This window comes from Saimiri boliviensis, chromosome 20, assembly GCF_048565385.1.
Source record: "Saimiri boliviensis isolate mSaiBol1 chromosome 20, mSaiBol1.pri, whole genome shotgun sequence".
Classification (NCBI taxonomy): Eukaryota; Metazoa; Chordata; class Mammalia; order Primates; family Cebidae; genus Saimiri; species Saimiri boliviensis.
In genome coordinates, this window is record NC_133468.1 from 6,986,126 (window position 1) to 7,010,714 (window position 24,589).

At 40.6% G+C, this 24,589-nt stretch overlaps 1 protein-coding gene across 11 annotated transcripts in view; it reads right to left on the minus strand.

The window, feature by feature from the left end:
- Positions 1 to 24,589, minus strand: part of NSD1 (nuclear receptor binding SET domain protein 1) — a 170,710-nt gene that overhangs the window by 61,752 nt on the left and 84,369 nt on the right. For all 11 annotated transcript variants that reach the window (XM_074390577.1, XM_074390575.1, XM_074390573.1 and 8 more), the window contains 4 exons: positions 17,630 to 20,192; positions 7,246 to 7,370; positions 4,656 to 4,926; positions 3,292 to 3,401 (listed from right to left, as the gene is read on the minus strand). In XM_074390577.1, the coding sequence (XP_074246678.1) occupies positions 3,292 to 3,401; positions 4,656 to 4,926; positions 7,246 to 7,370; positions 17,630 to 20,192 (3,069 nt within the window). The remainder of the gene's footprint in view (positions 1 to 3,291; positions 3,402 to 4,655; positions 4,927 to 7,245; positions 7,371 to 17,629; positions 20,193 to 24,589) is intronic.

The following is a 24,589-nucleotide window of genomic DNA, read 5'->3' on the forward strand; positions in this document are numbered from 1 at the left end:
GATTTCTTTAATTAATTAATTAATTAATATTTATAAATATATTTTGAGACAGGGTCTTGTTTTGTCACCTAGGCTGGACTGCAATAGCACAATCACAGCTCACTGCCTTGACCTCCAGGGCTCAAGACATCCTATCCCTTCAGCCTTCTGAGTAGCTGGGACCACAGACACGTAACACCACACTCATTTTCTCTGTGTGTGTGTATGTGGTTTTTCGTTTTTTGGGTTTTTTTTTTTGTAGAGCTAGGGACTCCTTTATTGCCCAGGCTGGTCTCAAACTCCTCAGCTTAAGCAATCCTCCGGCCCCAGGTTCCCTAAATCCTGGGATTATAAGCTTGAGCCATCACACTAAATTCTTTGAATAAAACACAAAAAGTATTAATCATGTAAGAAAAAGAAATTGATATATTAAAATTTTTCATCTCAAGAAAATAACTACTAAGAAAATGAATAGGAAACTCTCACACTGGGAAAAAATATTAACACTTGATATATCTCACAAAGGATTTATAAGCCAAATACATAAAGCACTCCTTTAAAAAAAAAGCCACAAAAATAACCTAATCAAAAATACACACATACTTCAACAGCCACTTTACAAAGATACAGGAATGGCCAGCGAGCATATACTATAAGAGGCTAAAATAAAAACCATAATTATATATCATTTCATGTCTATCAGAATTGCTAAATTTAAAACAGTGGAGAAGCCGAAACTCTCATATAATGCTGGTGCAAACACTTCAGAGTACTGTTTGGCAATTTCTTTTTTATTTTTACATTGGGAGGCAATTTCTTCAAAGATTTAAACATCTATGATCCAGCAATTCCATTCCTAATTACATCAAAAAATAAAAATATGTGTTTGCCATTGGGTTTGAAACTCCTTAAGTTCATGTGTTGGAAACTTAATGCCAGTCTAAAAGTGCTGAGAAGTGGAACCTTTAAGGGATGATTAGGTCAGGAGGGTTCTGCCCTCACAAATGGATTAATGCCATTAGTGCAGGAGTTGGATCCAGATTCAAAAAGAGTTCATTTCAGCCCCCTTCACTCTCTCTCAAGAATACACTCTCTCGCCTGTCCACCTCCTGCCATGGGATGAAAAAGCAAGAAGGACCTTGCCAGATGTGGGCCCGGAGACCCTGGACTTCCCAGTACTTCCCAGGCTCCAAAAACATGAACTAAATAAACTTCTATTGTTTATAAATAACCCACTCTGCAGTATTCTGTTACATGAGTATAAAACAAAGAAAAAAAATTAGCGAGGAGTGGTGGTGGGCACCTGTAATCCCAGTTACTAGAAGGCTGAGGCAGGAGAATTAGTTGAACCTGGGAGGCAGAGGTTGCAGTGAGCCCAGATCGCACCACTGCACTCCAGCCTGGGCGACGAGAGAGAGACTCCATCTCAAAAAAAAAAAAAAGAAGAAGAAGAAAGAAAAGAAAAGAAAGGAAAGAAAAGAAAAGACTCGGAAGAAAAATACACCAGCCTTACTATTAATAGCTCCAATATCAATAAGACCCAAATGTGTAACAAAAGAAGAACAGATAAGCAAATTGTGATATAATCATACTCAGCAATAAAAGTGAATGAACTACAGCACAGCACTGTCAGTGTATAGTAAAAACATGTTGTATAAAAGCTAGAATTAAAATTTAAGAAATATATGAATATTGATGTCCAAGAATAAACAAAATTATATCTATGTTAAGAGAAATAAGAAAGCATTGCCTCTGAACAAGTGTGGGTACTGAACGAAAAGGAGGCAAAAAAGGCATTTTCTGAGGTGGAAACTATACATTGTACCTAGCTTGGCCAGCAGTTAGATAGTATATACAATTGTCTAAAGTCATTAGGCATAATAATTAAGATCTATGCATTTTTATTAGATACATTTTATTGAAAATTGTATCTCAATTTTTTAAAAGGGTCTTTTTATTTTTTTTGAAACGAAGTCTCACTCTGTCACCCAGGCTGCAATGCAGTGGCTGTGATCTCGGCTCAGTGCAGCCTCCGCCTCCCGAGTTCAAGCAATTCTCATGCCTCAGCCTCTCAAGTAGCTGGGATTACAGGCATGCACGTCTAGCTAATTTTTGTACTTTTAGTAGAGACAGAGTTTTACCATGTTGGCCAGGCTGGTCTCGAATTTCTGACCTCAAGTAATCCGCCTTCCTCAGCCTCCCAAAGTGCCAGGATTACATTCATGAGCCACCACACCCAGCCTAAAGTTTCCATTTCTATCTAACATTTAATAATGCTTTCTTGGCTACAGAAAACCAACTCTGTGTTCTGCCTGGATTACGGTAGAGCTGATTGTTTTTTTCTGAAGTGTTAAGAAGACAGGGCAGGCCAGGTGTCATGGCTCACGCATGTAATAACAGCACTTTGGGGGGCCAAGGTGGGCGGATCACTTAAGGCCAGGAATTCAAGACCAACTTGGCCAACATGGTCAAACCCTGTCTCTACAAAAAATACAAAGGAAAAAAAAAAAGACACACATGGTGGCATGCACCTGTAATCCCAGTTACTCAGAAGCACCAGTAAACCCAGCCACTCAGGATGCTGCGGCATGAGAATCATTTGAACCTGGGAGGCAGAAATTTCAGTGAGCCAAAACTGTACCAGTCCATTCCAGTCTGGGCAACAGAGCGAGACCGTATAAAAAAAAGGAAGGGGAAGAGGCAGGCTGATCACTTGAGGCCAGGAATTGAAGACCAGTATGGCCAACATCATGAAACCCCATTTCTACCAAAAATAGACAAAAAATTAACTGGAGGTCATGGTATGCTCCTGTAGTCCCCAGCTACTCAGGAGGCTGAGGCAGGAGGACTTCTCAAGCCTGGGAGACAGAGGTTACAGTGAGCCAAAATTGTGCCACTGCACTCCAGCCTGGGTGACAGAACCAGACCATCTCAAAAGATAAAACAAAAGGCCATGAGGACACGGCAATACGATAGACTAAACTAGTGATATTCAATAGTAGTTTAGTAGAAAAGAGGTAAGAGGATTTGAACCCAGAAAAGAAATGGTAACAAACACAAACTTATCAATCTTAAAAGCATTTAAATTTTTTTTTCACTTGGAAAGGAAATCTGAAACCAGTTTAGACACATACATGTTCACACAACTGCAAAATACCCTTTCATGTAGGAACTCTCAGATCATGTATGCCTGCTGACACACACACATTCATTTCTATATGTATGTACATCAATGTTATAACTACTACTCAAAATGTTTTTAAAATTCCTAATTTCCTAAGTTTAATTTAGAACTTACGAAAAATAACATACCTTTTTAGAAAGGCCAAGGTCCCCTTTCTTGGGCATAAATCCAGGGTCTAAATCATTGGATTCAAGAAGTTTCTTAGTTGGTTTTCTTTGACGTTTACTTTCATAATTTCCTGAAATGCATGTATCTTTACATTAGATGATTTAAAATCTGGGCACAAGTTAATTTTTTAAAAATCTGTATACCACACAAAATGAATCACAATGTTTTTGATGTTCTCCTTGTCATCTTATGAAAAGAGGCAGGACAGTAATTTGCTTATTATAAAATATTAGTAACAAAACAAATAGTTCTCAATGAAAGCAAAAAACTAATGTTAGGGATGTCTATATGCTGACTTTAAATCACAAAATAACTGAGGGAGAAATCAAAAGGACAGAAATGTATTTATAACAACTGATTGTTGGTGAGGACAAAATAAGGAGAAGTAGAATAAAATAGTACTTGGATAATGGGCATAAATGGACCAAGATTACAGTTTCTTCTCTGCCTCTAAGCAAATAAAAATTCAATAAATAAAAGATAATTCATAGGATCACTCTTAAGAATTATATAAAAAAGCTTTATTCAATAGAGTTTGGCACATAATAGGTAGTAAAATAATAACTATCTTTACTATTCTTTCAAAAATCCTTTTTATTACTATACCCAACTTGTTTATGCACAGTTGGAATCATTTTTTTGAGGAATAACATCAAAAGCTACTGTTGACAATGTAAAAAAGTTACATCCAAAATTTAAAGGCATACAGAAAAGAGGATTCTTCCCATTCCTTGACTGACTATAAGATTCAATAGTTACTAGGTGAATTAGAGACAATATATTTAGATCCAACTCTCCCAGGTGATATATAAAGAATGATCAATAGTGAGAAGTAACAGGTAATTAACTTCCAATGAACTGGTAATTACATGTTATCAAGTATGTTACATTATACATTAATACATTATGATCTCCATTTTACAGATGAGGAAACAAGTTCTGAGATTAAACAACTTCCCAAGTAACAGAAGGACTGGTGGAGCCAGCACTTGAAGCATAGTGCTTATTCCACTAATGTGCAGTGCCCCTCTTGAAAGCCCTGTTCTCCTGGTCGTTAATTCATACAGTGGCTGATCAACAATCATGAAGAGCAACACTGGAGTAAGAAGCATAGTTTTTAAAAATAAATCTTCATAGTGTGCCACAAATTAATTCATGGTTAGAAACTGTATCTAATTAGCCATCATTTTAAGTATTTCCCAGGACAAAAGGGGGTAGTTTATTGTATACAGATACAATGTTGACTTTACATCAAAACATACTAAAATCTCCTGCTTCCTCTAATCATATCTGCTCAAATACTGAGACCCCAACCCCACCTTACCTGGCGTTTTAACTAGCAATTCCTCAGACTCAAGGGCAGGCCGTGGAGAGACTTCCGGAGCCACAGGCACAGACAAGGTCAGCTGCGGCAACTCAGCATGTCCACCTCCAAGTTCTGACTGAGCCAAGGGGCCCTCCAAAAACGGAGCCTCCCTTTCAAGAACTGGAGGCTCTTCTTTGGTTGAAATCAAAGAATTCTCGTCCACCTGCTTGTTCTGAGCACTAGATCGACCTCGGGCTAGAAGGCTTTCCTCTTCACAGCGGGAACTTACCTAAGAACAAAAAATAAAAATAGAGTCCACAGGCCAAAATTGTTATAATTTAAGTGTGAAAAATAATGTATTTTAAAAGGAATGAAATTCTGACAAAGGCTACAAAGTAGATGAACCTTTAAGAAATTATGTATGCTGGCTGGGCGCAGTGGCTCACGCCTGCAATCCAGGCACTTTGGAGGCCAAGGTGGGTGCATCACCTGAGGTCGGGAGTTCAAGACCAGCCTGACCAACACAGTGAAACCCTGTCTTAATAAATAAATAAATAATGTATGCTAAGAAAAATTATGTAGACACAAAGAACAAATATCATATAATTCCAAATATACGAGGTATCTAGAATAAGAAAATTTGTAAGACAGAAAGTAGAGTGGCAATTGCCAGGGGTGGGGCAGAAAAGGTAGTTATTGGTTAATGGGTATTGATTTTTAGTCGAAAAAAATTATCGAGATGGATGGTGGAGGTGGTTGCACACCAATGTAACTGTGTTTCATGCCACTGAACTGTACGCTTAAAAATGGATAAAATAATAAAATTTATGTGTGTGTGTATATATATATATATTTAACCAAAATTAAAGAAAAAAACAAAGTTGACTGATATACAATGAAATTATAATATTGAAAAGTCCACAACAATAATTCAAAAGCAGGGCCAAAAGACTGCTCTAGTATGTCACCAATTAAAAAAACTACTAACGAACTCCTTCATGTTACAATTGGTAATTAATGGGCAAGAAAGAAGCACTTATTCTGCCTTCAAAGTATTTCAGGACAATAACAGAGACCAGTTAGTGAAAGACACTATCAGTTAATAAAAATAGAGAAAATAATAAAATCTGAAAGTCCTCATTTTGTGATCTCTAATAAAATTATTGATACAAGTAAAGATCTTCAACTGGTATTTAAAAAAAAAGGGAAACCAGCTAGGCGTGGAGGCTCACACCTATAATCCTAGCACTTTGGGAGGCCAAAGTGGGTGGATCACCTGAGGTCACAGAGTTCAAGACCAGCCTGGCCATCATGGTGAAACCCCATCTTTTTAAAAAAAAAAAAAAAAAATTGTGTTAAGTAAAAATAAAAATTTAAATTAAAAAAAAAAAAAAAATCAGGGAAGGTGGGAGTGGTGGTTCACACCTGTAATCCCAACACTCTGGAAGGCTGAGGCAGAAAGATCACTACAGCCCAGGATTCCAGACCACCCAGGGCAACATAGGGGGACACTGCCTCTACAAAAAAAATTGTTGTTAAAAATTAGCCAGGTGTGGTAGTGTGCACCTGTGGTCCCAACTACTCAGGAGGCTAAGACGGAAGGACTGCTTAAACCCAGGAAGTCAAGGCTGCAGCAAACCGTATTCATGCATCTCTGCACTCCAGCTTGGGCAAGACCCTGTCTCATTTTAAAAAAAGAAAAAACAAACTGTCAGGGAACGACTGACAAAATAAAACATTCGTTTTTGTTGACCCTCTAATATCATGCAACATATTACACATGATCATCTCTATATAGTCTAGCTAAAAATGTTCACCTTTATCTACCAAACTGACAGGTTATTATCTTCCACTTAACAGAGAACAGGAGATAGAGAAAACAATCTAAGTGTCACCTACGAAGAAGCAATTATACAAACATAGAAAGTAGATAACTTTACATGTCAGTCTCTTACAGACATGACCATGAAAAAAGGGATTGTTCTGAATTCAAAGTGATTTGAGAACCATAACAACCAGTTACAATGAGTAGTCCCAGATTGAGTCCTGGTATGAATAATCCAAACGTAAAGGTTAGGAGATAATCGGTGAAATTTGAAAGTGAGTTGACATCAGATAAACAGATCTTATATAAGATGTAAATATGTTAAAATGCTTATAAAGGAAAATGTTCCATTTCTTAACTACATATTAAACTATTTAGGGGTAGAATGTCAAAATGTCTCTATTTTAAAATACTTCATTTAAAAAAAACTGAATTAAAAAATGAGACAAATAAGGCCTTTTTACTTTTCAAATTAAAGACTATATATATTTCACTTTATATGCTATATTTTTACTTAATATTAAATCATAACAACATCCCTAAGTCATTACTCTTTAAAGGCAAAGAGGGAAAACATATATATATAAAGAAATATAGTATGTAGACTCATTTATATATTTCCTGAATAACCACTAAATCCTAAGTACTATGCTAGAAGCTGAGAATAAAAAACAGGATCCCAGTTAAGGAAATTATTGTTTCATAAAGGTAAAGTATGAAAATAAAAGTAAAACTGCAGTTTCCTAAGGACCAGTGAAAGTTTGCCAAAATTTTGGAGCATACCTTGTGCACCTGCTCCTGTACCTTCTTTTGTTTTTTCTTAGGAGCAAATATCTGATCATATTCTTCCGTATATTCCAAAAGCCACTTGCTTGGCTTCCTAAGGCGTTTCTTCTCTGAACGCACAGCTAAAAGATGATAAACAAGTTCACTATTAACCAAAAAGCTTCAGGAAAACTGACCGTTTTTATGACACCATCTGATACTCCCAAAGGTAACCAGATGGGAAACCACACAGTAAAAAAGACTGGCTTAAGATGCGAGAGGCACAAAATGGCTTGCTATGTTTTCTCATATGCAAAAGGAGCTAGGGGAGACAAAATGACTTGTGCTACCTTACACCATATATAACATAATACATATGGCCCATCCAATCTTGAAAAGGTTAAATTTAAAGTTAGGTCTTTTTTTTTTTTTTTTTTTTTTTTTTTGACTCACAGTTTTGCTCTTGTTGCCCAGGCTGGAATGCAATGGCACAATCTCAGCTCACTACAACCTCCGCCTCCCCAGTTCAAACAATTCTCCTGTCTCAACCTCCCCAATAGTAGGGATTACAGGCATATGCCACCACATCTGGCTAATTTTGTATTTTTTGTAGAGACAAGGTTTCTCCATGTTGGTCAGGCTGGTCTCGAATTCCAGACCTCAGGCGATCCGCCTGCCTCGGCCTCCCAAAGTGTAGGATTACAGCATGAGCCATTATGCCCTACTAAAGCCAGGTCTTATAGTCACTGACACCTGTACATATAAAGCTAATATATACCTAACAAAACTATAGCAGCTAGATCAGGAAAACAAGTAAAATATATCTTGAGTTACAGGTTAAGTATGTCTTATCTGAAATGCTTGGAATCAGAAGTGACTCAAAGTTTTTCATATTTTGGAATATCTGTATATACACGGTAAGTTATTTTGGGGATGGGACCCAAGTTGAAACACCAAACTCAGTATCATATACATCTTATACACATACCTTAAAGGTAATTTTACAAAATATTTATTTTCTACATTATACAAAGTTTGTGTATAGTGAACCATAAGAAAGCATAAATGTCATTATCTCAATCACTCATGTGGAATATCTGTGGTTGTTTGGCATTACCATCATTCCTGCCTCTGAATTTATATGCTACTGATAGGCAAACGTTTTCTTACACTACTCACACGTAAGTACTTAACTGTAGAAACATGACATACCATTAACACAGTGAAAAAGTAACGTGTTGAGGGTAGTAAGCAGCACATTAGCATCATTAGAATACCTGTATCAGTTGATAAAAAACAGTAATAACAATGTGGGGCTTTATATCTCCATCTATGATGCTGTTTTGATTAAAAGGTTATTGTATACTGTTTTATTTTATAAGGTAAGAAGAAACATCATCAGAAGCAGTTGAGGAACCAGAAAGTCCTCTAGGAATAAAGACGCATTCTGTGAAATGGCTTTTAAAAACATTTCCTCTAGAGTCATCTCTCTCATTAACAAGCATTGTCTAGCAGTGTTTAATTCATTCATTCATTCATTCATTCATTCATTCATTTAGAAATGGAGTCTGACTCTGTCACCCAGGCTGGAGTACAGTGGCATGATCTCAGCTTACTGTGATCTCCGCCTCTCCGGATCAAGCGATTCTCAAGTGATTCTCCTGCCTCAGCCACCTGAGTAGCTGGGATTATAGTTGCCCGCCACCACACCTATTACATGTCAGCATGTTGGAAAGGCTGTTCTCCAACTCCTGACCTCAAGTGATCTGCCCACATCGGCCTCCCAAAGTGATGGAATTACAGGCGTGAGCCATTGCACCTGGCCCAAGGCTCTCAATTTATAAACTGACATGATTTCTTTTACTGTTATGAATGAACACTGCTCTCATCCTTCAATAAGCCCATCACATACATTAATGTCATCTATAGGAACTTTTTCTGCAGTGTTAATGTCATCTCCATTGTCACAATCACCCTGAATCAGATTGCTGTCAGCTCTATCACCATGAGTGAACAAAAAAACTGGAGCCGCACTGTCGATATTAAAGGCTTTCTCATTACCCACTTCTTCCAGCTTACTGACAAACTGAAGGTATATTTTTTGCACGTTACATATTTTTCTCACTTTACTGAAGAAGTCAACAAAATCATCACTTTATTATCATCAGTGAACATAGTTGAAGGTCAGAAGTTGTGCCAGGCATGCACAGCTGTACCTTTAGTCACTGTGTTCCAAGCACTGTCAACAGCATATATGGCATCCTTCACTCCTTTTAAAAACCTTCCACACACATACATCTATTCACAGCTGCCAGCAATATTATTCAAGAAAGTGTTTTTATATTTACTCTTCATCAATCTAGGGATTCCCTGGTCATACGACAGAGTTAATGAAGTCAGACTTGAGGGAAAGTCCACGGCATAGACATTATTTTTGATAAAATTTCAGCTGAAAATTTTATCAAAAATAATGAGCAGAACAGTTTGCAAGGAGGAACAGTCATCATCCAGTCCAGCTTCCCTGAAATGAGCACCAACTACTGCTTTACGTTTGTGAAACCAATTAGAAAAGATGTCCCTAAAGATCCATACCTTTCTGTTAGCATAATAAAAGACTGGTAAAAAAAAAAATTCACGCCTTTGGTCCAGGTGCAGTGGCTCAGGAGTTCGAGACCAGCCTGGCCGATATGGCAAAAGCCTGTGTCTACTAAATATACCATATATATATATATAGCTGGGCATGATGGCTCGTGCCTGCATGCGACCTACTCCAGCTGCTGAGGCACGAGAATCATTTGAACCCAGGAGGTGGGAGTTGGAGTGAGCCGACATCAAGCCACTGAACTCCAGGTTGGGTGACAGAGCCAGACTTAAAAAAAAAAAAAAAAAAAAATCATCCCTTGGATCTGGGTGGAGTGGCTCACGCCAGTAATCCTAGCACTTAGGGAAGCCAATGCAGGAAAATCACTTGAGACCAGAAGTTTGATACCAGCCTAGGTAACATAGTGAGACCCCATCTCTACTAAAAATTTTAAAAAACCAGCCCAGTGTAGCAACATACAGCTATAGTCCCAGCTACCAGGAAGGAATGCTTGAGTCTGAAAGATCAAGGCTTCTGTGAGCTATGATTGTGCCACTGCAACAAGCCAAGATAACACAGCGAGACTATCTCAAAAAAAAAAAGAAAAAAAAATTTCACACCTTGAAATAATTAAGTGAGAACACAAGTTTTTGCCTATCATAACAAGTTTACACTTATACATGCCTGCTTAATTAGCACATCCCAGCAGTTATTCTGTCCTAGTCATCCTGAATTCCTATCAACTGTAGGCAGCATCCTTCTGAGTAACACCAAAACAGGGATGTTTCTTCCTAGCTTTATTTTTTATTTTATTTTATTTGAGACAGAGTTTTGCTCTTGTTACCCAGGTTGGAGTGCAATAGTGCAATCTCAGCTCACCACAACCTCCGCCTCCCGGGTTCAAGCGATTCTCCTGCCTCAGCCTCCCAAGTAGCTGGGATTACAGGCATGTGCCACTACACCCAGCTGATTTTTGTATTTTTAGTAGAGACAGATTTTTCCCGTGTTGGTCAGGCTGGTCTTGAACTCCCAACCTGAGGTGATCCACCTGCCTCAGTCTCCCAAAGTGCTGGGATTACACGCCCAGCCTTCACTAGCATTATTATATACTGTTCTGGTGTCAGACTTTCATTAGCAATAACCTCAAAAATCACCAATGAATCTCTGCTGCTTCAAGATCAGCAGATGCATTATCACCACAAATCTTTTTTTGAGACAGAGTTTTTCCCTCTTCTTGCCCAGGCTGGAATGCAATGGTGTGATCTCGGCTCACTGCAACCTCCGCCTCCCGGGTCCAATTGATTCTCCTGCCTCAGCCTCCCGAATAGCTGTAATCATAGGCACATGCCACCACACCCGGCTACTTTTTGTATTTTTAGTAGAAGCGGGGTTTCACCATGTTGGCCAAGCTGGTCTCCTGACCTCGGGTGATCCACCCACCTCAGCCTCCCAAAGTGCTGGGATTACAAGCATAAGCTGCTGGGATTACAGGCATAAGCCACTGCGCCCAGCACTATTACCACAATATTCAAAACGTTAATGTCATGACTTTTCAGAAATTTCTGCAATCAGCCTGTTGAATAATCACAGTTCCTTCTAATTTTCAGTTCATCATGATATATCTTTATTTTATGATCGGTACACAATAAGTTGCATGTGTTCACTGCATTGCTGATGGATCCATTCTCATTACACAATGGACATCTTCATTACTGGCTTCATGTAGTGTTTATCTGTATTTCATTAACTTCTGTTAATCACTTTCAGCATAGAACATTAACAGTTATCCTTCTATTTCTTCAGGTCATATATGGTGGTCATTCTAACCCTATACTCTTCTGTAAAATGTTTCACACTTATACCACTGTCTAGTTTCTCCAAGAGCCTGACTTACTTTCTGCACTATACACAAATTATTTCTCTTTCCTTATTACTCTTATCCATGGGGATATCTGTAGGCTTTCTGACAAGTTCAACAAAATCTTTATACCACAAAGCAGAAAACCAAAAAAATGTTTTTCATTTAAAAACATAATGAATAATGCATAGACGCTTTTGCCCCATGTGGGGTATTTTGGAAAACTTTGTTAGTGCATCCAGCCTCCACGTGTGCCATTTTATCACTTTTTATGGGTATAACTGCATGGGAAAATCTGGCCTTGCACAAAAAATATATATCTAAGCTGAAGGGGGCTGGAAGAATAGTTTTTCCCTTGGGGACACTGAATAAATTGGGCTGTGTTCCTATGTTCTGACTGACCCACTGCATGAGGTCAAGTGTGGAATTTTCCACTTGTGGTTTTATGTCAATATTCAAAAAGATTTTGATTTTGGAGCATTTCAGATTTTCAGATTAGGAATGCTCAACCTGCAGTTTAAACATATCTATGGATTATACAGACTATCAGAAAGATATTTCAACAGAGTATTATGTAATCAGCACTACCACATGAATTTCAAAACCACTTTACAAATATATCATCAATTTAGTATCATATGGTTAAATGACTGTCTCATGCAAGAAAACTGAGAACTATACCTCTGAACAGAATTATCCAAAAATATAAAAGGCATGGGAGGGCAAGGTGAGCAGATGGTTTAGCCCAGGAGAGCAAGAACAGCCTGGGCAACAAAGTGAGACCGTGCCTCTAAAAACATTAAAAAAAAAAAAAAAAAAAAAAGATAGCTGCCTGTGGTGACACATATGTGTGGTCCCAGTTACGTGGGAGACTGAAGCAGGAGGATGTCTTCAGCCCAGGAGATAGGGGCTACAGTGAGCCAAGACACTGCCAACACACTTCAGCCTGGATGACACACCAAAACCCTATCTGTAAAAATAAAATAATAATAACAATGTATATAATTGATTATATGTCATTATCCCAATAACATAAAAGTGTATGTCATGTATGTCGGTATACGGCAAAAGATAGGAGAATAAAATTTAATATACATGTATATTTAATATTATGCGATTACTTTATGGATCAACAGAAAATAAAAAAATTGAAAGATTAAAAATGAAATTTGGGGTACGTCCTTTAAAAAAATTCTTGTCACAGATTGGGTGGCGTGGCTCACGCCTGTAATCCCAGCACTTTGGAAAGCCAAGGTGGACAGACTACCTGAGGACAGGAGTTCAAGATCAGCCTGGCCAACATGGTGAAACCCCACCTACACTAAAAATACAAAAATTAGCCAGGCATAGTAGCACACACCTGTAGTCTCAGCTACTCAGGAGGCTGAGGCAGAAGAACTGCTTGAACCCAGATGGCAGTGGTTATAGGGAGCCGAGATCGTGCCACTGAACTCTAGCCTGAGTGACAGTCTGAGACTCAGTGTCTCAGACATCGCCCCGTGCAATAAGATGGTTGGGTTTGGATTGTTTTATTTTGTTGTTGTTGTTGTTGTTCGTTGCATTTTTAGGAACAACAAAAAAAAAAGCCCAACCCTTCACACCACTTCATCTGAATCTCAGGACCAGAAGCCGGCCCGTGGCTCCGTGGCTCCGGGAAATTGAGCCCCACACGCCACAAGGGGTAGGGTGGGGCGGGCACCTCCAAACTGCGCTCCCCACAGAGTCACCGATTCGCGTTGGGAGCGCGCCAGGGCTCTAGCCTGGGGCTCCTGGCAAGGCACTACCAGAAGAGGGTTCTGTATCGCCCCTCACCCCTACCCCCAACCGGGACCCTCTTTCTTTGCCGGCTTTACGCAGGACACCAAAGACCCAGTTCTGTTTAAAATTCTCTTTTAAGAAAAGGAACGCCTGCTTTGCCTTTGGGGGAAAGGATGAACTTTCAAATTGGCTTTAAAGATCCACCACTAACAGTTATTAAGTCGCTAACCTGATTATTTTGTCCACCTCACGATAGCAAATGCACTAAGCACTTAACAATGAGCAATGCGGGAGTTGGGGGTGGGGGGAAGCGCCCCGGGAGACTGTAGGCGGTGACGCAGCGGCGGGGTGGGGGCCGTAGGGAATGGAACCAAGGCGCGCGCACGCGCTGTAAGAGCCGAGGAAGTCACTCTGTCGCCCAGGCCGGAGGGCAGAGATGCGGTCATGGATCAGAGCAACCTTGAACTCCTGGACTCAAGCGATCCTCCTGCCTCGGCCTTCCAAAGTGCTAGTATTACAGGTGGGAACGCTGAGCGCCAAGCCGACCGACTGCTGGGTGCTGTGGTGGCTGGGATGAGAAAGACATGGCCCTTTCCCTCCAGGACGTCACATTAAACTGACAAGTTCATGGGGGGGAGGGGGAGGCAAGGCACGGTGGCTCATGCCTGTAATCCCAGCACTTTGGGAGGCTGAGGTCAGAAGATCAAGACCATCCTGGCCATGGTGAAACCCTGTCTCTACTAAATATAAAAAATTAGCCAGGCGTGGTGGTGCGTGCCTGTAGGCCCAGCTACTCAGAAGGCTGAGGCAGGGGAATCGCTTGAACCCAGGAGACGAACGTTGCAGTCAACCAAGATTGTGCCACTGTACTCCAGCCTGGAGACAGAGCAAGACTCCGCTCAAAAAAAAAAAAAAATCCCGTCACATTTTATGATCAAAATACCGAAGCATACATAACATTTTTCTTCAAAGTAATGGTGCAAAAAGCTAGGCAAAGTGGCCCATGCCTGTAATCCAAGTACTTTCAGATGGCACGAGGATTATTTGAACCCAAGAGTTCACCAAAAGCCTGAGGAACATGGCGAGACCCCATCCCTACAAAAAATTCAAAAATAGCCTGTATGGTGGTGGCATGCACCTGTAGTCCCAGGTATTTTGGGAGATTTAAGTGGGAGGATCACTTAAGCCCAGGAGCCTGAGGATGCAATGAGCTAGGACTGTGCCACTGCACTCCAGCCAAGACAACAGAACAAAACCCTGTCTCAAAATAGGGGCCAGGTGGTGACTTACACAAACCCATCAAATTAGTTAAATTATTGAGGTGGCAAGGTCATAATTCCAACCCAGAGTCTCTCAAAACTCCCCATGAACTCTTTTCATTAAAACAGGTCCTTGCATTATCAAAATCATGCTCCTTAACCCCTTCCATCACTATCCCTGTCACACAAATTGGATCTCAATTCTAGAGTCTCTCCTTTGCCTTCTTCTTGGCAGGTTCCATAGGCTAAGTCTTGTTGCGTTTCCCCCCCTTTTTTTTTTTTTTTGAGAAGGAGTCTCACTCTGTTGCCCAGGCTAGAGTACAGTGGCCCAATCTTGGAACACTGCAATCTCCACCTCCTGGGTTCAAGTGATTCTTGTGCCTCAGTCTCCTGAGTAGCTGGGACTACAGGTATGTGCCACCACACCTAGCTAATTTTTGTATTTTTAGTAGAAATGGGGTTTTACCATGTTTGGCAGGTGGGTCTCAAACTCCTGACCTCAGGTAATCCGATTCCCTAGGCCTCCTACAGTGATGAGATTACAGGTGTGAGCCCCCATGCCCGGACACATTTCCTCTTATAATTGCTGTTTCCACTCCTTCCATACCCTCCGGGTTTGCCTTTCTCATAGAGTAACTTCTCAGACTAGGCCTCAGTCTTCCAGCTCTCTATTTCCTTGTAGCCCACAAGGAAACCAGCAGATAGCACAAAAGACTAGAAATTAAAGTGAGAAATTCTGTACTGGATACATCTATTAGGTGACAGAGATCTTATGACTTATAAAGCCTAAAATGTTTACTATCTGGCACTGTAAAAAAAAAGTTTACCAGCTGAAATTACAGGCATCAGCCACAGTGCCAGGCCTTAAATACTGTAAAAGAGTAAATTTCACTCTAGCCTGGACTATAGAGCCAGACCCTGTCTCAAAAAAAAAAAAAAGTAAACTTATGTTACATGCTTTTTAACTGTAATTTTAGAAAAAGACATGAAGAGGCCGGGCGCGGTGGCTCACAGCTGTAATCCCAGCACTTTGGGAGGCCGAGGCGGGTGGATCACGAGGTCAAGAGATCAAGACCATTCTGGTCAACATGGTGAAACCCCGTCTCTACTAAAAATACAAAAAAATTAGCTGGGCATGGTGGCGCGTGCCTGTAATCCCAGCTACTCGGGAGGCTGAGGCAGGAGAATTGCCTGAACCCAGAAGGCGGAAGTTGCGGTGAGCCAAGATCGCGCCATTGCACTCCAGCCTGGGTAACAAGAGCGAAACTCCGTTTCAAAAAAACAAAAACAAAAAGACATGAAGAACTGACACATGGTACAAGAGAGATGACCCCAGAAAACATTAAACTAAGGGAAACGAGACTCGAAAGGATCACATATTGTATGATTTAATTTCTAAGAAATATACACAACAGACAACTCTACAGATCGGTAAAAAGTGAAGGCAGAATGATAAAGAGTTCACTGTTTCTGTCTGGGATGATGCAAATATTCCACAATTGATTGCACAGATTGTTGCATAACTCTTGTGACTATACCACAAATCACTCAATTAAAAACTTTAAAAAGTGAATTTTATGATATGAGAATTTTATTTCAATAAAGCTGCAAGAAAAAAATTCCATTATGATACACAATTTTGAGAATCTTTCTGTTTGTTTTGTTTTCGTTTGGTTTTTTTGAGACGGAGTCTTGTTTTGTTGCCCAGGCTGTAGTGCAGTGGTATGAAATCAGCTCACTGCAACTTCCACCTCCTGGGTTCAAGTAATTCTCCTGCCTCGGCCTCCCAAGTAGCTGTGACTACAGGTGCCCACCACCAAACTTGGCTAATTTTTTTTTATTTTATGTAGAGACAGGGTTTCACCATATTGGACAGGCTGGTCTTGAACTCCTGACCTTGTTATTCGCCTGCCTCAGCCTCCCAAAGTGCTGGGATTACAGAAGTGACCCACTACACCTGGCTGAGAATCTTACATTAACAGGAGTTTGAGACCAGCCTGGCCAACGTGGCAAAACCTCATCTCTACTAAAAATACAAAAATTACCCAGTATGGTGGGGGCACCTAAAGATAAGAAAACCTAATATCCAATAAAGTCTTTTTTTTTTTTTTTTTTTTTTTTTTTGAGACAGAGTCTCTCTCTGTCGCCCAGGCTAGAGTGCAGCTGCACGATCTCGGCTCACTGCAACCTCCACCTCCTGGGTTCAAGGGATTCTCCTGCCTAAGCCTCCCAAGTAGCTAAGACTACAGGCGGCACCACCATGCCCAGCTAATTTTTTGTATTTTTAGTAGAGATGGGGTTTCACTGTGTTAGCCAGGATGGCCTCAATCTCCTGAACTTGTGATCCACATGTCTTTGCCTCCCACAGTGCTGGGATTACAGGCGCAAGCCACTGCGCCCGGCCAGTCTATTTGCTTTCTATAACCTAACAACTGGATTTAAATCTTAGAAGCAGAGCCTCTCAATTACTTGCAGTTACATATTAAGTCTCAAAAAGCTTGGAGATTTTAAAAGGTGAACAAGTCAGGCATGGTGGCTCATGCCTGTAATTCCAGTACTTTGGGAGGCAGAGGCTGGCAGATGGTGTGAACCCAGGAGTTTCAGACCAGCCTGGGCAACACAGCAAAACCCTGTCTTAAAAGTAAAATATTTTTTAAAAACAGAAGAAAGAAGAAAGAAATGGGGATCAGGAGCAAAAATGTCATAGAGATTTACTTGAAAAGGTTGGGAAAAAGGGCTTCTAGTAAAGCTAAACTTTTGAAAACACATGGAAATATCATCTTCAAAATTCAGACCTTCCTACATAAAACTCTTTCTTCATTAAAGTGATGATTTTTCCCTCCCAGTTTATACTTCACTTTACCATTACAACAGATGGGCAATTTCAGAAGGGCAACATTTATCAGTAGTTTATCCAATTTTCTTACCACAGTCAGATGTTCTTACCTGGTTCAGGGAGCTCAGCTTGTGGTGTCAAACTGGGAATTCCTGGCTCCTTTTCCATGTCACCAATGCTGGCACTGGATTTATCACAAACGTTCAATCGTGGCCCAACTGAATCTAAGCAGTCAGCATGATTTTGATCTGTCCGAGGTTCCTCAAGTATGTTTGCTGAAGGAGGAGTTCTATGCTCTGGAAATTCACCCCGCCCCTCCTGCACAGGGTCACTAGGAAGTAAGACCCCAAAGGCACACTCAGAGTTTTCTTTCTCTTTAAATCTGTTTATGCGCTTACGAGGTTTGCTGCGCCTTTGGTTTAAACGCTGCCACCGCTTTTTAGGCACCACTTGATTTACACCACTGAGCTCATCATTCTCACTGTTCATTTCAGAGTCCAGCTCTGCGCCTTTTCCGTTTTCAAAAGAGGGTCCTTTTTCAGAAATTGTATCAGGATCAGACTGTTTAATATTGTTATTGAAATGCACATCAGAAAATCGGTCACCATCTTCACTTGTTAAATGGTCCATTATTTGAAGGGGTTCCTCTTTACTAGAATCTTCCGTTCCACCTCTCAATGAACCTCCATGTTCTCGGTCTCCCTGCAGTGCAGCATCAAGAGTCACACTTGGAAGCTGATTCAGTTTTCTTTTGCGCTCTGTCTTTAAGGCTTTACGGTTCACTGTGTTCTTTCCCATTTGGGCTGAAAAAGCATCTCGCAATTTGGATGAAGGCTTTGACCGTCCACAGTTGCGCCTAGTAACACAGTTTGAACGACTTTTGCCAGAAGTAGGGAGATCTCTTCTGTCAGACACTAAGCCAGGTAGGGAAGCAGACAATTCCCCAGACAGTGCAGAGTCACCCCCACTAGGGCTAGGATTGGCTGAGTTCTGAGTGCAATCTCCCTTTTTCTCTGAATTGTGTGTGGAGCCTCCTGAAACCAAAACCTTAGAGGCTCCTACAGGACTATTAGCAGAACATTCCCCACGACCAGGACTCCGATAAGGGACCAGGTTTTGAGCAGTCATCAACTGCTGCTCCTTTGTCTTACTATCATGCATATCTTTCAACATCATTAGCAAGGTACTGAATTTGTAGTCCGGTTCAATAGGCATGTGATTCTGACTAGAAGCAGAAGAGAAAAGTAATGGTTTTGATGGCTTTGATGTTCCAGAGTCACTGACATCCTCACCTAAGGATCTGTAAGAGAGTTCCTTCAACTCGGATAAAACGTGATTCACCACTGCGGTTTCTATGACACTTGAATCCCTGGTTTTCTCATGCATATTGTTCAGTAGTTTTAGACCATCCACTTTTCCACTTTTAGAAATGCTGGCCAAAGGAGAGCCTTTGTTATCAGAAGAGCAGCATTTTAAACTGCATTCTTCATTTATAACTGGGGATTCTACCATAACTGGATTTTCTTTGTGTTTGCACTTTATACTTCGGAACTTAGGCTGTTTGCTTTTCGAATGTAATAGAGCTTGATTTGCTGCCCCACCCTTTATTAGCAAGTTCTCACTGGATATGTTTGATGACATGTTGAATTTTGGAGCGAGATCACCATTTGTAAAATCTGACTGGGGTTTGTGAACAAGACTAGATGCCTTCAGATCAGCGAGATTAACCTGAGACATCTCAGTTCCAGGCTCTGCACTCTTAGTACAATTCATTAAGTGGTCTGTATGTGAGTTATTAATGAGAGGCTTCTGTTTTGCTTTTACCCTAGTGTTTGTGGCAGCAAACCTAGAATACTTTATCTTTTCATTTTTCTGCATAGATAACATGTTCTCTGTTCTATCAAAAGCATCTGTAATTTCAAGGACACTGTTATCAGACTCTGAGCTGTGTTCTATAGGATCCAGGTCACTGCTTCCATCATCAGAAGTGGTACAGATACTAATGGAATCACTTCGCTTTTCCTCATCACCTGCTCCAATATAGCAGAGCTTCACTTTTGAGCCACACATCAGGCTTCGTTGGGGTTTATTCTTCTCTCGAGAACACTTTGAGATCAAAGCACCCTCCGGCAAGCCCAATAAAGAATCACCATTTGAAGTCTCAAATTCTTTCTTTGCAGTGTTTTTTCCACAGGAAGAAAACAGAAAACTTCCTGGGGCGGTGTTGGACCCTGTGAGGCTATTTGCTATCCTGGAAAGTTCATTAGAGGCCTGCGTATCAGATACATCCCCAGAGAGAAAGTTTAGACCAAGGTTTTCTGGGATCTTTCCCCTCCGTTCATCTTTACGAGTTTCAAACTGTATGTGGCTCTTTTTCACACTAGTCCTTTTTGGATTATCAGAGCTCTTTCTGGCTCGAGATTTAGCACAAGGCTTTTCCTTCTCATCTGCAGAATGTTCAGAATCAAAAGCCAGTGATTTCAAGCAGCCATTAAGCAACAGGTCATGTTCTGACTCAGGATCATTTGTGCAGTCCTCAAATGGCATATCTTCCTCACTGTCCAACTTAATTGAACCAGGAATACATTTTCGGTTCTTTGACCCCTTGGGAACATCATACTGTTCAGCAAGTCCAACACTGGCTTCCCATTTACTCAAAATTTTCTGAGGAACCTTAAATGTAAAGGAGAAAAAGGATTATCACTTACCAAAAAAATGGATGGGAGAAAATGGAGATGAAATCAGCAGCTTTTTTTTTTCCCCGCTGAGATAGAATCTTGCTCTGTTGCCCAGGCTGGAGTACAATGGCACCATCTTGGCTAACCGCAACCTCTGCCTCCCGGGTTCAAGTGATTCTCCTGCCTCAGCCTCCCAAGTAGCTGGGATTACAGGCACCTGCCATCACACCCGGCTAATTTTTCATATTTTCAGTAGAATCGGGTTTCACCATGTTGGTCAGGCTGATCTTGGAACTCCTGGCCTCAAGTGATCTGCCTGCCTCATCCTCCCAAAGTGCTGGGATTACAGGCATGAGCTCCCCCGTGCCCAGCCTGAAATCAGAAGCTTTTACAAACCTGTGGGACTTGCTAACTTTATGGAACTAGCCAGGTACTTAGCACCTGAGCTCAAGCAGCATCTGAATCACCCTAATGGAACTTCCCCAACAATACTTCTACCAATAAGATTATGTCATTAGAGTAAGGACTGATCTCACCAACACTCCACCCTGCCTGTATTTACAAGCACAAAGAAGAATACAGACTAAAATTGATAACATTATATTTCTAAATTAAGGAATACTTGGCCAAGTGCATGGCTCACACCTGTAATCTCAGCACTTTGGGAGGCTGAGGAGGGTGGATCACCTGAGGTTCAAGACAAGCCTAGCCAATATCACAAAACCCCGTCTCTACTAAAAATACAAGAATTAGCCAGGCGTGGTAGCAGACACCTATACTCTCAGCTACTGGGGAGGCTGAGGCAGGAGAATCATTAAAAACTTGGGAGGTAGAGGTCGCACCATTGTACCCCAGCATGGGGGACAGAGTCAGACTCCATCTCAAAGAATGAATTAATTAATTGAGGAGTATGAACATCACAAATATGCTCAGTTGCATAAAAAAGAAAGTAGGGAGGCTAAAACATGAGACTCCTGGAGGTGGAGGTTGCAGTGAGCTTCACGCCACTGCACTCCAGCCTGGGTGACAGCGCAAGACTCTGTCTCAAAAAAGGAAAAGGGAAAAAGGGAAAAGGGAAAAGGAAAAGGAAAAGGAAAGGAAAGGAAGAAAACAAAGAAAGAAAGAGAAAGAAAGAAAGAAGAAAAAAGAAAAGGAAAGAAAGAAAGAAAGAAGAAAAGAAAGCAAAAGGTCATAGAAGATGAATATAGGGAAAAAAACTGGACAAAAAGAATGAGCAGGTCAGATCTGCCCCCCCAAATTTCAAACTAGAAATTTGAAATTCCAGTTATCACTAGGCACCTGGGTTATCAAGATTCAACTATAAATGTTCAGTATAACCTGGATTATAACCAAGCCATCTCCTAGGCTTCATCATGTAATCTAGAGCTATTATACTGACACAGTGGGTATTACATTATCTTTTCTTGATACATCATAGCATAAGAACATTGAGGCTCTTTGAAATACACCTAATTTTTCAGACTCTTATTTTCTTCCTTACCTCCACACAATAGGTATTAGTCAAGATTCTAACTACCACATAGTGTTCACAAATACGTAAATATTTGTGAAGGAGATGTTCTGCAGAGCATGTAAAAATTAAGGTCATTGCCCAGAATGGTGGCTCATGGGTGTACTCTCAGCACTTTGAGAGGCTGAGGCAGGTAGATCATGAGGTCAGGAGTTCAAGATCAGCCTGGCCAAGATGGCGAAACCCCATTTCTACTAAAAAATACAAAAATTAGCCGGGCACAGTGGCACACACCTATAATCCCAGCTACTCGGGAGGCTTAGATAGAGAACTGCTTGAACCCAGGAGGCGAAGGTTGCAGTGAGCCTAGATCATGCCACTACACTCCAGCCTGGGTGACAGAGGAAGACTCCATCTCAAAACACACACACACACACACACACACACACACAAACACACACAGAGTTAGCCATGCATGGTGGTACATGTATATGGTCCCAGCTGAGGTAGGCTGAGGTAGGAGGATCATTTGAGCCCAGGAAGTAAAGGATGCAGTGAGCCAAACTCATGCCACTGCACTCCAGCCTGTGTGACAGAGCAAGATCCTGTCTAAAATTTTTGAAAATAAAATAAATAAATAAAAGTCTGGGTACAGTGGCTCACGCCTTTAATCTCAACACTCTGGGAGACTGAGGCAGGAGGATCCCTTCAGTCCAGCCTGGAAAACACGGGGAAACCCCATCTCTAAAAAATAATAATAAATAAATAAATAGGGTAACAAGTCTGGGCACAGTGGCTCACGCCTGCAATCCCAGCACTTTGACAGGCCGACGTGTGTGTGTGTGGGGGGGATCACCTGAGGTCAGAAGTTCAAGACCAGCCTGGCTAACAAGGTGCACAAAAATTAGCTGGACATGGTGGCTCATGCCTGTAACCCCAGCTACTTGGGAGGCTGAGGCAGGAGAATTGCTTGAACCTGGACAACAGAGGTTGCAGTCAAAGATCATGCCACTGCACTCCAGCTGTGGCAAAAGAGTGAGACACCATCTCAAAAACAAAACAAAACAAAACAAAAATTAGGGTAACTAGAGAGTAGCCTCCTCTTATAAAGACAGCATCAAACTGACAATCTGGGGGGGTGTGTGTGTGTGTGTGTGTGTGTGTGTGTGTGTGTGTTAAAAACAGAAACACATAAATATTCATGACTGAGACCAGAGTGAACCAATTTTCCAGAACCTGAAAGTCCCAATAAACACCTCTGAAAAGATTAGTAACTCTACATACCTAAAGGCTTGACAAGAAAACTCTGACACATCCCTATCAGCAACCAGCTGAAATATCAGAAAGGAAGCCATTAACCTCCTTCATCCTAATAACACATACTGTTTCTAAAGCATCAATCCTATGTCATATTAAATATTTAATACTTATTTCTAATGCTTACAACAGTTATATAAAGTATAAGTTACTATACTAGCTTTAGAGAAGAAGATACCAAGTCGTTGATAACTCAAGTCGCAAGTGGCAGATACTAAATATGAATTCTAAATAATCCTAATTATGATTTTTAAAAATAGTCTACAAATACTGTCAGCATGGTATCTCATGCCTGTAATCCCATCACTTTGGGAAACCGACATGAGAGGAATATTTAAGTCCAGCAGTTCAAGACCAGCCTGGGCAACATGTCAAGACCTTGTCATTCTACAAAAAAAAAATAAAAATGAAAATGAAAATTTGGGGGAGGGATACAGTGGTTCTCACGCCTGTAATCCCAGGACTTTGGGAAACCAAGGCAGATGTATGAGACCAGCCTGGCCAAAAGGGTGAAATCCCATCTCTACTAAAAATACAAAAATTAGCCAAGTGTATTCCAGCCTGGGCGACAGAGCATGACTCCGTTAAAATATAATAATAAATTAAAAAATAAAACTGCCAGGTGCAGTGGCTCATGCCTGTAATCCCAGCACTTTTGGAGGCCAAGGTGGACCGATCACCAGAGGTCAGGAGTTGGAGACCAGCCTGACCAACATGGAGAAATCCCATCTCTACTAAAAATAAAAAATTAGCTGGACATGGTGCCACATGCCGGTAATCCCAGCTACTTGGGAGGCTGAGGCAGGAGAATTGCTTGAATCCAGGCGGTGGAAGTTGCGTGGTGAGCCAAGATCTCACCGCTGCACTCCAGCCTGGGCAACAAGACCAAAACTCTGTCTCTAAATAAACAAATAAAACTTAGTCACTGTAGTGGTACATGCCAGTAATTACAGATACCTGGGAGGCTGAGACAGGAGAATGGCTCGAGCCTGGGAGGCTATAGCTGCAGTGAAAAATGACTATGCCACAGCACTCTAGCATGAACAACATAGACAGACACCCATATCAAAGACTGATAATAATAAATAAATGAAAGTATTTAGACTCAGGGGAGTATAAACACCAAAGAATTATTATGTATGCTTCTAGAATTGAATGTAAGAGAATAAATTGAATATAATTGAATAAATCATACAGACCAACAGCAGAATGGTGGTGACAGGAGACAGGAGAAGGACAAATGGGGAATTACTGTTTAACAGGTAAAAGAGTTTCAGATTTACAAGATAAAAATAATTATGAGATGTTTGTACACCATTATGAATGTATTTAAAACTAACTGTATACTTAAAAGTGCTTAAGACAGTAATTTTTATATTATGTATATTTTAACATAATAAAAAACTGGAGGAAAAAAGAGTATTTAAAGAAAATAAGCTGGTATTTTTCTCAGCCAATTTTATCAAAATCAAAACATCAAGCAAAAGAAACAAAGCCACAATACTGATGGTTAAAATATAACGAGAACAGAAACTTCAGACTTAAGCACTGAGAAACATTAAAAAGAAAATTATTAAAAACCTTATTGTTTTCGGCAGATGTGG